This window comes from Acanthaster planci, linkage group LG10, assembly GCF_054643075.1.
Source record: "Acanthaster planci isolate LZ-2023a linkage group LG10, COTS_SCS, whole genome shotgun sequence".
Lineage (NCBI taxonomy): Eukaryota > Metazoa > Echinodermata > Asteroidea > Valvatida > Acanthasteridae > Acanthaster > Acanthaster planci.
Window position 1 is genome coordinate 14873801 of NC_141786.1, and position 15833 is coordinate 14889633.

The window sequence follows — 15833 nt, forward strand, 5'->3', positions numbered from 1 at the left end:
CAAGATTCCTGTTATAACAGGGTAATTTGCCAAGTCCGAACGACCTCTTATGGAGGTTCGACTGTATTCATGTATTCGAAACGGAACCGCATTGACATGACCATGCCCAATAATATTTCTATTACACCTAGTTGGCAGCCTTTGATAGAAAATATTCATGAGTGCAAGGTGTTCATCAGTGATGAAAGTATCATGCGAATGTTCATGTGATAATTTAGGGTTTGTCAATTTTATTGGTGCCTAATTTTCTGGACCATCTCACCCCTCCCCATCAAAGGTCAAACTTTCCCAAACTGTCTGAAAGGGTGAAAATTACGATTGCTGAAACTACCAGGTTGAGACACATCAACTGACTTGAAAAAGAATTTTCCAAATATTCAGACTCGTCCTTGGTCCATTCCTTCTCTTTAATATTAGTCTTGCCGGAGATAGAAAAATGAAATGGATTCTGTTTCATTTATTCAGATTAATTTTCTGTCACACATGTAGTTTGTTAATCCAAACAAATTCTGTTTTCCCTCTAAACTAAGAATTAGTCCAATAACAAACACGAAGGAAAAACAAGCACACACAAAAATTAACCTGTTTTAAAACTGGCTACTGAGAGAGATAAGAGGGGCACTTGCTTTGCAGCCAGTAACCCCGTCTTACGTATTTCAGTTGAGAAGTGTACCTGCTCAAACACAAGCAAGGAAAACGAAACATGTGTGTACATGTATCTGGGTATGAATTCACCCCGTCATTGCGACCACAATTTGTGGGCATCAGAACGTCTCTCAATCGGGTCCAAATTTGCCTGTCTGGGTTTTGACTAAACGCCCCAAAATGCAAGAGTGGTCATACATGTATGTGTCCATACACTTAGACTGAAAGTGTTAAGTACAATTGTTACGATGGTGGTTCTTGGCAACCATCTTTTTTCCTTTAGCCGGTACACCCACTTTATAGAGGTTGTGCATGGCCACTATCTTTCCCATAACCCCTACTGAAAATGTCCAATTCATTTCCCTATTGAGACCAATTCACTTACCCATTGGATCCAATTCACTTACCAATTTAATAACAAATTCCAAAACCAATTACTTTTGCTTGGCATCAATTGGAATCCAATTGGGTTTCAACTGGTTTGAATGGTAAATTGGGACCTTTTCTCAGTTGGACCATTTCAAACAAACTGACACCATTTGAATGCCAATTCACAATCCAATTGTAACCAACCGAAGAACCAATTAGAACCATTTCAATACCAACTAGAACCATTTCAATACCAACTGAGTCCCATTTGAAAAATCCATTAGACGGGGGGAACGGGCTGAAAGCAAAGCAATTGGAACCAGTTGCATCCCATTTGCAATTCCAATTGATTGTGGCAAATAAACAGCAATGTAAACATGCCAACTGAGCACCAATCAATTGCCAATTGGAACCAATTCATTCCAATTAAATCCAATTAAAAAATCAATTGGTTTGAATAGGCCATTTTTAGCAGGGACTGCTTTTGTTGGAGGGACAGTACAAAAGGCCTACTCATGTGTGACCCAGTCCCTGTGGAACAAAAGCTCTTTACTGGAAGAATGACTACCTTCCACAGCATGTAATGTTCAATTATTCTGACTGCTCAATCTGCCATTTGCGAGTTAAATTAGAATAAAATCTGGTACACTGAGTTCTTTAAATTCATGTTAACATAACAACTTGAATTCTCTATACTAAATCCACTGTTGCTGTACCCCGTGATTCGGGGCAAGCTTTTGCTTAGTTACATAAGAGACGCCTTGCAACAATACACTGTTCTCAATGGATAAAAAGGGCACAAAGGAACCAGTCCATTCCAGAGATGGTGGTCGCTATGCAAAAGCTTGCCCTGAATCACGACGTATATAACAGTAGCAACAGTGTCTTTAGTCTGGGGAATTAAAATTGTTACGTTTCTATGCAATCAGATTAACACAGTGTACCATATTTTATTCAAATTTAACTCACAAGTGGCTTATTACAGAGGAGGACTGGTTGCCGTAAGTTCACTTTTAATACATGTACATACAACTCATTTTATATGTACATTGTATATTGTGTGCATATACCAGTAAATTAAATTCTAGGTTTATTCACAAAGGATAAGGTACATGAACAGTACATCTTCATACTTTTCGACAGGCAAATCCTTGCTTTTCAGTTGAGGCCCGAAACATTTTGTGTATGTATATTCAAGTAACAAGGCAACTTTAAAGTGGTTTTTAAATATGAGTAGTTAAGTCTCTAGGGTTACGCCTGCTACATACAGTACGTGTACACCAGGCACAAAATGCAACAGAGGGGTACCCCCCCAATGAGTCCAATCCCTATACACACTCCGGCTTGTTGTCATTCAACACGTCCCTCCTAGATGTCTGAAAAGAATTCCTGAGATACCAGTCTAACAATGACCAACACAAAGGCGGGTACCCTCCCTGTCCCATAGTTTGCTTCATACGTGTACATATACATGTATGCGCCATACAGCAACAGAATACCTGATTTTTTCTCTGTTTAAAAAACTTGCACAGCTGCTGATCACTCTGCCAAGGTTTCAAAAAATTCTCCCATGGCATTAGAGTTGAACTTACATGTATATTTAAAATTTACCGTGACTTAAATATTCAAATATTTACTGAAATTGTATTGTCACACAATGTTGTTTGCTGTAATGCAGGGACCAGTACAGTGCCCAATGGCCAAAAACAGACACACTTGTAACAAGCAAACACATGAACATCCATGTATAAAGTCTGATCCCAAAATAAGGCCAAAATAAGTCTGATGATAGATGTATATACCAGACTATTGTTACCTAACACATCCCCCTAGAAGTCTGTAAAGAATTCCTGAGACTCCGATCAAATAATGACCAACACAAAGGCGGGGGGGGGTTCTTTCCATTCTATATCTTGCCTCAAATGTCAAATGTAGATGTATCTTACATCACTAAGTCTGTGCATGATCAGATATCAACAGGGTAACAGATTACATATGCATGTATGCACATTTACAAATGCCCATGTGAAAGTACATGTAAAAGATGTGAATACACCTTTTTCATATAAGCCATCCATTTCTGAATGGTTCCCTGAATCTTTGTTATGATTTCCAAATTGTTGTATGGGGCAGAGCCAGGCTATTTTGTACCATTAGAGAGCATTCCATAGGCATCTTTCATGTTTTCTTAATGTGGCCTATTCCATTGATGGATGTTAATTACAAATTTCACACTACTCAGAGTACACAGGTATTTTAATTGGTAACGAAATAAAATTTTATTGCTTTCGTTTCCAGACTGAGGAGTTTACCAAATATGGCTAACTCCCAAAATAAATTTTATCACAAACTTTTTTATTTCTATACATGTATGTAGCTGTAGATATTTAATTCTTTTATTTCAAAACAAAATAAAAATGTATTGTACTATTATATGTGTATATACGTACATCTATCCCACTTATCCCAAAATGAATGATGAACTTGAACCCAAAATTTGAAAGCAAGTGAAATCAAAATTAGATGTAGCCTCTATGAAATGCAAATGCTCAAGAATTCAAGGTTTCAAAGTGTGCTGAAAATTCCTATGAAAATTGAAGAATTCAAAAATCAAGCAAAATGAATGGTTACTCTCCTACTATGCCCTATGGCACTCTATGCCTGGCAGTGGTGCGCATGAATATGTATGATCATAGGGAGCACTGGAGTACAATGTTCATGTTCAGTGTACACATTGTACATGTACATGTATACCGTATTGTACACTGTACTTACATGTACTTGCTGATTAATATTGTACGCTTTAATACATATACCATATAATCATAAACATGCGACATCCTTTGATATCACTATACACGTATGAATACTTTACAATAAGCACACATGACGGCATAAATTTTTCCACCCTCATCCATAATTACCCGGCCTTTTTTTTAAACTAAATAGAAATGAGAGACTGATCGTTTGCACAAGTAGAACATACACGAAGTACATGTACAGATGTACATGTACATGTACGTTGTTCTTGTAAACGTTTCAAGTGTTCCCAAATTTCTGTCACTTTTGCAGCTGTTGTTAAAAGGGGCTGCAGCCGAGTACAAAAACTGAAATCTATTGGAAGACCAACAATTACCAGGTACCCCTTCAGGTCAAAGTGCAGTGTTCTACAATTGTCAATTCTCGTTAAATACATGTATGCAGGAAACATAAAACCTCATGTCTAACCGTGCTTTGGGTGCACAATAAATTGGCCAGGCTGCAATCCATTGAAAGGGTAGCTGCAATTTGTTTAATGCAAACCTTCAAAGTGCACCTTTGTGTGTACAAAGTTGATGTCATTTTCAACATTTGTTTTACTATTTCAAAGGGTGTTTGGCTGCCTTTTTGGCTTTTATATGCAAATGTATTTCCATATTCATGACAAACTTGTGATGTCATCCAAGGAAGAAAGCCTAAACGTTACATTGGTTTGTGGTACAAACTTTGTACATAAAAAAGCCATGCATTTTTGTAGATGTTGCTGGACAAAATTTTCACTTCTTTGCTGATTCAGTGTGTACTGAATATGCACAGCAGTAAGTGAACACCAATACTTTTCTCAGAAAGGTTTTTAATGGATAAATTCTGGATTCACAATTTTAATGGAAAAACCTACATGTACATGTATGCAATGACCTATATCTTCCCTGGGTGACATCATAGCAACAGGAAAGCATGACCAACTTTACATTTACGTGTTCAGAAAAAGTACATTATTCAGCGCATTTAACCAAATGGGAGTGTAAAAGACTTGTCATCACCAAAGAAGAGAACAAAGATGCAGAAATATCATCTGAGAATAATTTACTGCGGCTACACTTTTAATACAAATTTCATGTACATCAACAGAGATGCCAACCTCTTGACACCAGAAAACAGACTGAATATCCTAAAAAATCAGATTTTGGAGAGAAAACTCTGATTTTCAAAAAACTTGATACTACCACTTGTCAATCGTGATAGCTTGCGGTAGCCATAATTGTACATGTATGTACAGTGCTGTATACTTCCACAGCTAGCTGATGAACACACACGCTTCCATATCGCATTACTGCCGATTCCGCGCCTCCACTGTCTGAGTGTAGGCTCGTTCCACGTTGTTGTCAAGGATGCAGGGATATTTCCATGCAATCCCACTGTTTATATCGTGGTTTTGGAAATTTTTTTTTGAAAGATGACATGTCGTATTTTCAAGAGGCCATATCGTTTTATCGTATTTTCCTTTTTTTTTTATCGTACTAAATACGATAAAATCGTACTGGTTGGCATCTCTGCATCAAGTATCGTGACTGGTTCCTGCTAAGTTTATGTTGAGTGTTGTTTGTATTCCTAATCCTTTAGACGCAAGTTTGTTTCTGCATTCAATTGGGGACCCTGACCAAAAGAGGACAATAAGGTCCCCGATTGACAGAGGGTCCCCGATTGACAACTGTGTACAAAACATATGGGTGGTCTTCTAAAAAAAGTTAGAGTACAAACAAAAGAGGGTCCCAGGTTGCAGGCAAACACACACTTGTGTGTGAACAAAAGCATATATTTAACATGTTACACATGCACAGTAATTGCAGCAGGTGTGTGACGTACGACATTCATGCAAGCACATTGTAAGTACTTATATTCACTTTGATGTTCCAGGATTGAAAGCCTGCAATGCATCTAGTTTTGCTGAATCACCTTGTATGAAGCAGCTGCGTGTATTGACAATGCTGCTGTCTTTGTGACCTTTCTGAGTCAGTCTCCTGACAGATGTCCGTGAGGGGCGTCATCCTGACGCCGAGTCATTACTCATTGAGGCCACAACCTTGAACCCAAGCACTGCTTTCCTTCAATCCTTCAAGTCTCAATTTTTTCCCTGATACTGAAGCCTGGTCTCCTGAGATCAGCTCACAGCAGAGGTAGATTTAGTGAACTTTGGTGTGAATGTTTCGAGAGTTACATGTACATGTTATACAACTGGACAATGCTTGCGTTGCAATGTACACGTACATGAGTAATTCCAGAAATTAGGGGTCCAGAAGTGTGACTTTTTGGTGCTCCTGTTACATCTAACCTTTATTATTTGACATGGAAATATCACCGGAATAGATTTCAAACTATTACTCTTCGTATGACAGTTATTCTGCATTAATAATTCATCACACGAGGAAATTAGAAAATGTCTTCTGAACTTACAAAATCATGTTATATGTAACGGGGACACACAAAAAATGGACCCCAAATTACTGAATTACCCACATCTAAACTTTCTTGCTCATTCTCATTCAAGAACCTTTGCCCGTTGAAGACTTAACTTTTGAATTTGTGCGAAAAATTGTTCACACACACACTTTCAGTCGGGGAGTGACAATTTTTGACTAGCGCTGGTTTACAACGAAACCAAACCTGTAATTTCACAATGAAAGCGTAAGCATTTTGACTGGCCAAAGACAGGTGTGAAAGTTACTCCAGACTCTGCCCAAATTGTCTGTGAATGAGACAACCCTGGCTTGAAAGGTGGCCCTGCAGCTGTTAACTCTGTGGTCAGCGCAGTTCCATAAATGAAACCCTCCATCGTCATATGGATTGCCTTATCCAAATTGCTTTATCTACAGTGTCAGTCTTTCCACACTTCACATGGGAAAGCAGGGCATTGTGGCATCTTACTGAATACAGACTGCCAAAATTTTCTACCAGGAACAGGTTATGGGTGAGGAAAGGGTCACTGTAAGCCACAATGCATTGATTATCTGCTTTTCAATCACATCTACCCATTCTTAATTCGGGTCACATAGAATTTACAGACAACATACCATAAAATTGACAACCAAAGGTTTAGATCTTTGCCCAGTTGAGCTTTTGCAAAGGGAATTTCTAGTCTCTGTGTTCCTGGGTTGTCCATCAGTCCAGTGCAAAAATTTTAACAAAATAGCAAACAGCCACATTTTTCAAAGGATGAATAATTTTGGGCTTACTGTAGCTTTCACATCAGACATGATGGTGTACTCCCAGAGGTGGTCTCTTCAAAGCAGCCATGAAAACTGCCAATGACTGTCCAGCATAGAGCTGTTTAAATTTGTTTCAAAGGAGAGTCTGGTACCAAAACAGTGAGGGGACACATTTCAAGCAACTGTGGATTGCGGGCGAAGGGAACTTGACATACAGGCACTTGTACAAAAAATCTCTGTCCTCGACACGATTTCGGTGGCATGATTTGTTCCTTTCTCGCTCATCCTAACAGCACCTTCTTCAGCTTGTTGCTGGGGACGGCACCCTCGTCTTCCGACTCGGTGTCGCTGCTGCTGGTGTAACTGCTGCTGCTGTAGTTGCTGCTGCCACTGCTGCTGGTGCAGCTGGGCGAGCACAGGTACTGCATCAGCGGCAGGCGGTACTTGCCGCAGAAGTCCACAAACTTGATGTGTTCCACTCGGGACGTGAAGTACACCCCTGTAATTTGGCATGCCAGAAAGACAAAATAAATTTACAAATTGATTAACCCTGACCCTACATAATACCACAAATTACTACTTGTAGTAAAATGTAGTAATCAGTGCTACCGCTTGTAAGACATGTAAGAGGACAAGACCGTATTGTTCTCTGAAGCCATAAGATACAATAGATAAGACAATGTACCATACAGTGCTGTGGCACTATGAATGCATGACTTTATTGTTCTCTGTACGAGTAACAATAGAAGTAGTAATTTGTAGCGCTAGGTCCTTCAGGCTCAGGCTATTACTTAGTATTATGTTGTATTGAGTAATGTGAGCCCAACAATATGCTTGGCGGTTAGAGTTAACTTAGCGCATCGCTGGAAATCACCACAAGATCCAACAGTGGCATTGTTCAATAGGACTAGCTCCCATTGTCTCAACATGGCCCGTTTGTTTGGCTGCTGTTGATTGCCCAGTGCATCAAAGTGCACCAGACTCTGACACCTGTTGCACTATGCTGTATCTGGCAGGGTTAGGGTTGAGGCATGCAAGGAAGTGGTATGCATACAGTATATGGTGGAGAAATAGGATTTATGAATCATTCCTAGAAGGCACATGTAGGGCCAGGATGTCATCTATGGTAGTATTGCAACAACTGCCAGTCCCTTGCTAAGCGAAAGTTTTAAAAAACACCTGACCACTAACAGTAAAATCTTTGAAACTGATACCCCTTGGCTCTAGTATCATGTACCAGTACCCATTTTTTGGAAGGAAATGTATAAAGATTTATTCACAAATGTGACAAAATTAACGCAAAAATAAGACAGGTAAATTTTCTCTTGAAGCATTTGTACTCCTGGTTATTACATGCAGGCACAATAACAAATGCATAATTTTAAAAGCACTGCTTTATAAACCTTCCTGGGAGATAATGCATTGTACATGTAAACATGCTCTGGAAAGTCAACCCCCCCCCCACAAAAAAAAAGGATGGTCCTTGGTTTTACCTGAGCACTTAGGATTTAGGCAATGCTGAGCTGAATCCAGGTAGTGGATGAGACTGTGGGGTAGGCCCTCGGTGGTGTACGGGATGCCCCGGTTCTTGATGGACCGGCCTGCCAGCTCCAGCAAGGACGGCGGCTGCCAGGTCAGGTCCCGGACGAAGCGCACCACCAGCGGGTTGCCGCGCAGGCTCAGCTCGCACAGGTCGCCCAGCGAGACGATCTGGGGCGGCAGGGTGGTGATACGGTTGTTGTGGAGGCTGAGCGACTTCAGGCTGCGCAGCTGGGCCAGCTCTGAGGGCACCGCCTCAATGCGGTTGTCGCTGAGCACCAGGCACATGAGGCGCGGCAAAGAGCTGACCTCCACAGGGATGCTCGTTAGCTGGTTGCCACCAAGGTACAGGATTTCTAATCTGAAAGGCACAGATTTTATTTTACACAGGATTACATGTATTCCCTTCTTATTTAAGAACTGCAATTGTATGTGTGGATAAAAAAATACTTAGTAAGTAAAAAACTTCAACCCCCCCCCACAATTTGGTCTCGACTTTCCATAAAAAAAGTCCCCTCACTATATGGCAGAAACAAAACTACCACACAGTTTGACAAGATTTTGTAGTTTCGGTGCACACCAGCCACCAACACTGTTACAAAGTCCCCTCACCAGAACCTCACTGGTAGTAACTACAATTTCCATTCCACTGTCAATTTAGAGTCAACCTTCAATTCGTGTACAAGTACACTGGCCAAAAGTACATGCATGTAATGTACACATACATGTGAGTATGTACAGGTTCATGTAATACTTAAAGCAGTGAGGTTTATGTAATACTTAAGGCAGTGAGGTTTATGTAATATTTAAAGCAGTGAGGTTCATGTAATACTTAAAGCAGTGAGGTTTATGTAATACTTAAAGCAGTGAGGTTCATGTAATACTTAAAGCAGTGAGGTTTATGTAATACTTAAAGCAGTGAGGTTCGTGTAATACTTAAAGCAGTGAGGTTTATGTAATACTTAAAGCAGTGAGGTTCATGTAATACTTAAAGCAGTGAGGTTTATGTAATACTTAAAGCAGTGAGGTTCATGTAATACTTAAAGCAGTGAGGTTTATGTAATACTTAAAGCAGTAAGGACAGACTTGACAGCAAGATTTCATTTAATTCATGCTTACAGTATGAGTACCAGGTGGGTTCATGTACATGTAAATGGTACATATACATGTACATATACCGTACATGTTTGCGTAAAGCGTACATATACATGTTCATGTACATATACATGTACCGCACATGTTCTTAATTCCTTTTATCAGAGAATAATTATTTATCATAAGTGTAGTATATGTTTTGTATTTATTTCAATTAGTTTGGAGAGCCCCTTTGACAGAATTTATTTCTTTTGGGCACTCCTTCGGGGGCTGATTGGAATATTCTTTGTAATTTTTATCTTCTCGTCTTATTGTGTTTGTATTTGTTTATTGTATCTTCTGCTTTCTGACAAATGAAATGAAATGTACATATACATGTACATACATGTACACATGTACATGTACATATATCATACATGTTCGTGTACATGTAAACATGTATGTGTTCATGTACACATTCATGTACAAAAAGACAACAGAGCAAGTACATTAGGAAACAGAGTACATGTCATGCATGTAGAGAAAAGTACAGTCTAGGCTACTTGAAAATGCTTGAGACACCACACACATATATGTACATGCTTGAAAATGTGCGCATACATGTACTGTATGGGTAATTCCAGAAATTAGGGGTCCAAATGTGTGACAGTTTTGTGTCCCTGTTACATGTACATCTGACCTTTGTTATTTGATATGGAAATATCACCGGAATTGATTTCAAACTATTACTATTTGTTTGGTAGATAATTTGCATTAATTTATCACTCTTGGAAATTAGAAAATGTGTTCTGACCTTACATGTACAAAATCATATGTCAGATGTAACATTGACACAGAAAAAAAGGGACCCCTAATATCTGGAATTATCCATGTACATGAACATCCACTTTGTAACTACATGTATTGAATTACCACATGTAGGGGTAAAGGTGGTAATTCAATTCCTTGGAGTTGAGCAATGAATCTGGGTTCCTACATATACAGGTGGTGAACTTTGGCATCTGAATCTGAATGGTTTGGTCAGCAAAATGTCCTCCAAGACACATCCACGCTAACTTCTGAGAAGTGCACTGCGTGTGGAATGACTAGACCAAATCATTTTAGCGGTGCTGCTTCAGCCTGGATTTGAATACATCTAGTGAAGAACTATTTACAACGAGAGCGGGTAGATTGTTCCAGTCTTTTATAGTGGAAACAAAAAAATGAGTCCTGGAATGCTTTAGACTTATGACAAATTTGTAGAAATTTTTTATCATTCCCCCTAATTTTCCTTGTGTTAGGCTGAACGAACTCATCTAGGTTAACGTCAACCAATCCGTATTTCATCTTGTAGTGCATACAAAGTTTCTGGTTTCTCCTGATTTGTGCAGATGATTTGTGCAGTTTCCCATCAAAACAACCTTCAAATCTACACGTACCGGTATGCGTAACTCAAAAATCAGACAGCAGGGGATCACTCTTGAAAACTTGAAGTGAAGATGAAGTCCTTTTCACAATAGTCCCTCCAGCAAATCATCTCAAAGACCCCCCCAACAGAATACGCTGTCGGTGGAGTTCTTAAAATGCTCCCCAGGAGTGACACTTCACAAGGAGTTGCACAAGTGACTCCAAAGTGGATGTGGAAAATGTTCAAGGGGGTTGTGACTGGCCCCATCGGAAAGCCAGAAATGTCCAGCTGCATTCACACATCACGCACTCCATGTGACGCCACTATGCCAGTACATTGCGTATGTTCATGCCCCTCGCCAGCTCCAGCATGCGTAATGAATCCCACTACAGCCAGAAGCCAGTAAAATGGCTCTTGACTCAGACAGGTGAACCCCAAAAGTAATCGATCAACCTCAAGCTCAGAAAAAATTGTCTGCCCCTTATTTCCATACCGATTAGTATTCAAACACTGTGAGTCCCTTTTGATAACTTGCACACGATAGAAATCCTTTTTCTGCCCACTTTTTGCCCGTCTTTCTTATGTACAGAGTCAGAAGTTGGAAGTGAAGCCAGAATTTTAGATGGTTTTTTTTCCAGTTTTGCCAAGGTTTCCCTGACATTTCTGCACTTGTGAATAGTGAGGAATATCATGGATGCTCTAATGAGAAAGTACATGTATCATGCAAGAAGGAAACTGTATGGATGAGAACGGAAAGTTTTCGTTTGGGTCTTTTAGTTGGGCAATTTGACATTGTCGTACGTATTAGTGGCAATGCAGTAAAGTCAACTCATACCGAAATGCACTCGTCCCCAGGTGTGTGTGCGTGTGTGCCATGCCCAAATCCGGACATCTCATTTTTGACCACTGTCTGGTCATGTCGGACTCAGTGCGGAAATTTGAATCCACATGAAAAACGAACTGCATTTCAGACAAATGGCTCTATCTTGAAGAAATAAATACAGATGATTCCTCAGTCTTCCAGACAGTATCACCGGTGACGAGAGGGGAACTTGACAAAAGTGTGAAAACTGGGCACTTAAGTACATGTAAGGTGAAAAAATGGAAAATAACAAAAATGGGTCCCAATGAAAACCAAGTAAAGTTCAAAAAAGGTTTCCTACCTAGAAGAAATAAACTGTTTTGATCATAAGAGTTACTACTCTGTCATGTGGCATCAAAGTTATTTGAAGGTAAACCCGGCAAAATTGTGAAAATTTGACACAAAGTTAGCTTAAAAACGATAATTTTTCATAATTATTCTTTGTCATAAACTTGATGTTGTCCATTTCTTTGATTAGTTTCTGGAGATCTTTCTTACCAGAAGCTATTATATATCACCATTTGATAGATTCTTGGTAATTTATTCACACGCGAGGTCTTCAAGGGCAATGGCAGGACAAAACCCTCACCGATATGTGTCATCTGCAACCATATCAGTTTTCAGGCAGACGACCATATGTTGCTGTTGCGCATGCACGAATTCATAAACTAAATGCACGCACAGTCTATGGGGACCGAACATACGTGACATATCGGTACATGTACATTTACAGTCGAACCTTGTTAATAAAGGTCCTTCAGACACGGCAAATTACCTTGCTATAAACAGGAGCCTTAGATTATCAAGATATATGGACAATGCTCTTATTAACAAGGTTTGACTGTATGTCACATTTTCTTCCAAGAATCAGAGACAGATTAGGGGGGGGGTTACACCCCCATTCTGAAAATACTGGATCTGCCCCTGAGAAAGTACACTGCACATGTACATATACATGTACAGCAGAGGCACACGTACGAACTTGGAAACTATCCTCAAATTCAGAGAAGTCCTTTTCTTTGGAGACAAAACCAATTCTCTCTAAAAGAGAGAATGTCTCCTTAAATAGGTCTTTCTTTTTCCCAGTGGGCTAGGATCAAAAGACATGTACATGTAATCAACATGCTTTCTCAATATTTTCCACATGTACCGGTATACTGTACATGTACATGTATTTTCCATTCACTCGTAATAAGGCAACATCACGTACATGTATTTAGAAATTTCAACACAACGTTTATGGAATTCCAGGTACAAGGCACTTGTGAATGACATTTGAGCTGTCTTCGCCAGGTAAAAATGTGAGAAAAAAATATTGAAAAAAAATTTCGCATTGTAGGAGGACTTTCATACCCTGGACGTCGGTCATAGTGTAAATGAATCCAACCTGATACATCTCATTTCTCATTTGAATACATCCCCTGTGCCAAATATCCTAATATTCAATTGATTGTTGAATATTCAAATATTTTCCGAATATGAATATTCAAATACAAAATTCATGAAAAGTATGGGAAAACTTTCTTTTGTTTCAAATGAGAAACATTACACTATGGATGCTTGTTTCAAGCAGATTCAAATGAAAAGCAACAGAAATTTTACAACTGTTTTAAAAGTAAATTATTCATTAAACAGTTTAAATGGAATAGAAGTTTTTGACAGGTTTAGGTCTTGTTGAGTTGTTCATCTCTTAAATCTTGCTAAATCGTGGCTAGAGATACTCCTAAATGTGAGAAGCTATTATTATATTGATCATAAAGTAAAATTGTGTGCCAGATAAGCAGAAGGAACCTTTCAGATCTAAACACCTAAAACATGACAAATTCCATGACAAGTGATGTGTAGGCCTGAAGACCCGATTAGATCAATCAAGCCTTTACTTTAAGCACAGTCCCAGAACTACAGCCACTAGCAGTTGAAGCAGGGGGTCCAGTTCCCCCCTCCCCCCGGCAGTTCCTGGGGTGGGGCTTACTGGACCGGCCTCTTATTATTAATCATGTAAATGGCTGATGCCTGATGGTCTCACAACTGCCCCCCCTCACTTTGAAATCGTTTCGTCATTGGTGTCTACAGCATGAAAATATGTAAACTAACCTCTGCAAATTTTGTATTTCTGGTGGTAATTGGCGAATTCTGTTTCCACCAAGGTAAACGGACTTCAGTGTTCCAATTTCTGTGAGTTGCATTGGAAAATCTAACATGGTGTTGCCACTGAAATTCACCACTTCTAAGGAGACACATTTCCCAAAGTCCTTCGGTATTGAACCAGTGTCCAAACGGTTGTTTTTACAGATCAATGAGCGCAGACTCTTAAGTGCAACTATTTCGTCAGGAATTCGCGATATCCTGTTGTTGCTGATGTCCAGTTCGATCATATTGGTGTACAAGCTGATGGACTTTGGTAGACAGGAGAGGGAATTCCGACTGAGATCGATGATGTTCACTTTCTGTTCCTGGCCGCTGAACTCGTCTTCGGGGAATTCCAACAGCTGCTTTCGGGAGAGCACAGCCTTTGCCAGCTGAACGTTCTCGGCGGCCCCATGGACGCTCGCCCTGGTCGAGTGCTCCATGACGTATCGCAGTCGACACATAACACAATCGTGCCACACAAACTCACCCGTGAGACAATTCTACTTTCACCAACCCAGTTCTCGGAGGGATCGTAGTTTGAGCCAGTCTCGTCGGTCAGAACAGGCGAATGACCGGCAAGATAAGTTCCATAAATGACAAATTTTCGGGGAATGAATTGCAATCATTTTCGACAATTCGAGGGGAACACCCCAGGTAAGGTAAGAACAGAGCAAGCAATCGCGACGCTCTATCGATGTACGCACACATAAGCATAATGTGTACATGTACATGTACATTACATCAGCATACAATGCTATACAAGTGAATCAGCAGAAATTTTAGTCTGGTTCCCGTAGCCTGGTTTCAAATCCCCCTTTATTGTCAATGGGTTCTTCTGGGAATGATCACATCTGGTTTTTTCATAACACCTTAACTTCATCAAATCATTTCCTATTCTGTTTACGACAATTAACATATGATATGATAATCCGTTACTGGGTGAATTTACATGGTGGTGGTATGAATTCGTCTATTACTTGCATTATGTGCTTTTTTCATGGTGCGTTTGGATTTGTGTACTGTTTAAATCGGACAATTTGTCACTTGTTTTTCACTTTTTCAGTAAAAAGATGGATGCAAGTCTAATTTGAAAATATAGGTCAGACCACATAGCACGCGGTATGCACGTGCTTCCTGAGTGTTGCGCGACCAATGAAACATACAGCACACAGTGCAAAAGTTCAAGCCCATTGGTTTTTCAATATGGCGCGCTGCGGTAAAGGTATCATAGTTCACGGCAGAGCTCGCGGGTACGGGTCAAGGCGACTAAAGCTTGCCTTTTCCCCACAAAAAGCCTATGGGTTAGCCCATTTTTGCTTGTTGCCCGTGAAGAACGGAGGAATGCCTCCATTGGTTCCTGAAACCAGTAGTGAGAAATCAGTGAACTTGTAGCCTACAAGTTCAGCGCAGTTGCATCACACACTGTTTTTCATCAGCTTTCCTAAAGTATTCATTAATTGCCATGTCTTTGCCTTAAACAGTCATGCATCCTGATAACTTGTCCTATGCAGCCAACAGATTAATTCCAAGCGCTGATCCGGGGGTCCCCCCCCCACACACACACACACGGTCTGAGACAAAAAAATCTTAGAATGGGAAAATAACATAAAAAGAGCTAAAGTGAATTTAAAAAATAAGCCTAGTAGTATTCGCAGATTCTTATCGGTACCGTGACTGGGTCAGACGATAGTCCACAAAAATGAGACATAACAAAAATCCCCAGCCTGATCCTCCCTCCCGAAAGAAAATCTGGGATAGCACCTGAATCCCCTTCCCGGGTGAGCCTAAGTATACATAAGAAATACATTTTTGAGAATGAGAAAAGGGCGTTTCCGAAACC

General features: G+C 39.9%; 1 protein-coding gene across 1 annotated transcript; it reads right to left on the reverse strand.

Moving 5' to 3' along the window:
* Nucleotides 1–388: 388 nt before the first annotated feature.
* lrrc58 (leucine rich repeat containing 58) lies at nt 389–14690 on the reverse strand. The gene is made up of 3 exons (XM_022241876.2): nt 13958–14690; nt 8474–8880; nt 389–7479 (listed from the first exon to the last, which is right to left on the reverse strand). Exons 1-3 carry the CDS (start codon nt 14452–14454, stop codon nt 7262–7264), a joined length of 1122 nt encoding a protein of 373 aa, XP_022097568.1. The 5' UTR covers nt 14455–14690; the 3' UTR covers nt 389–7261.
* Between the last annotated feature and the right edge of the window lie 1143 nt (nt 14691–15833).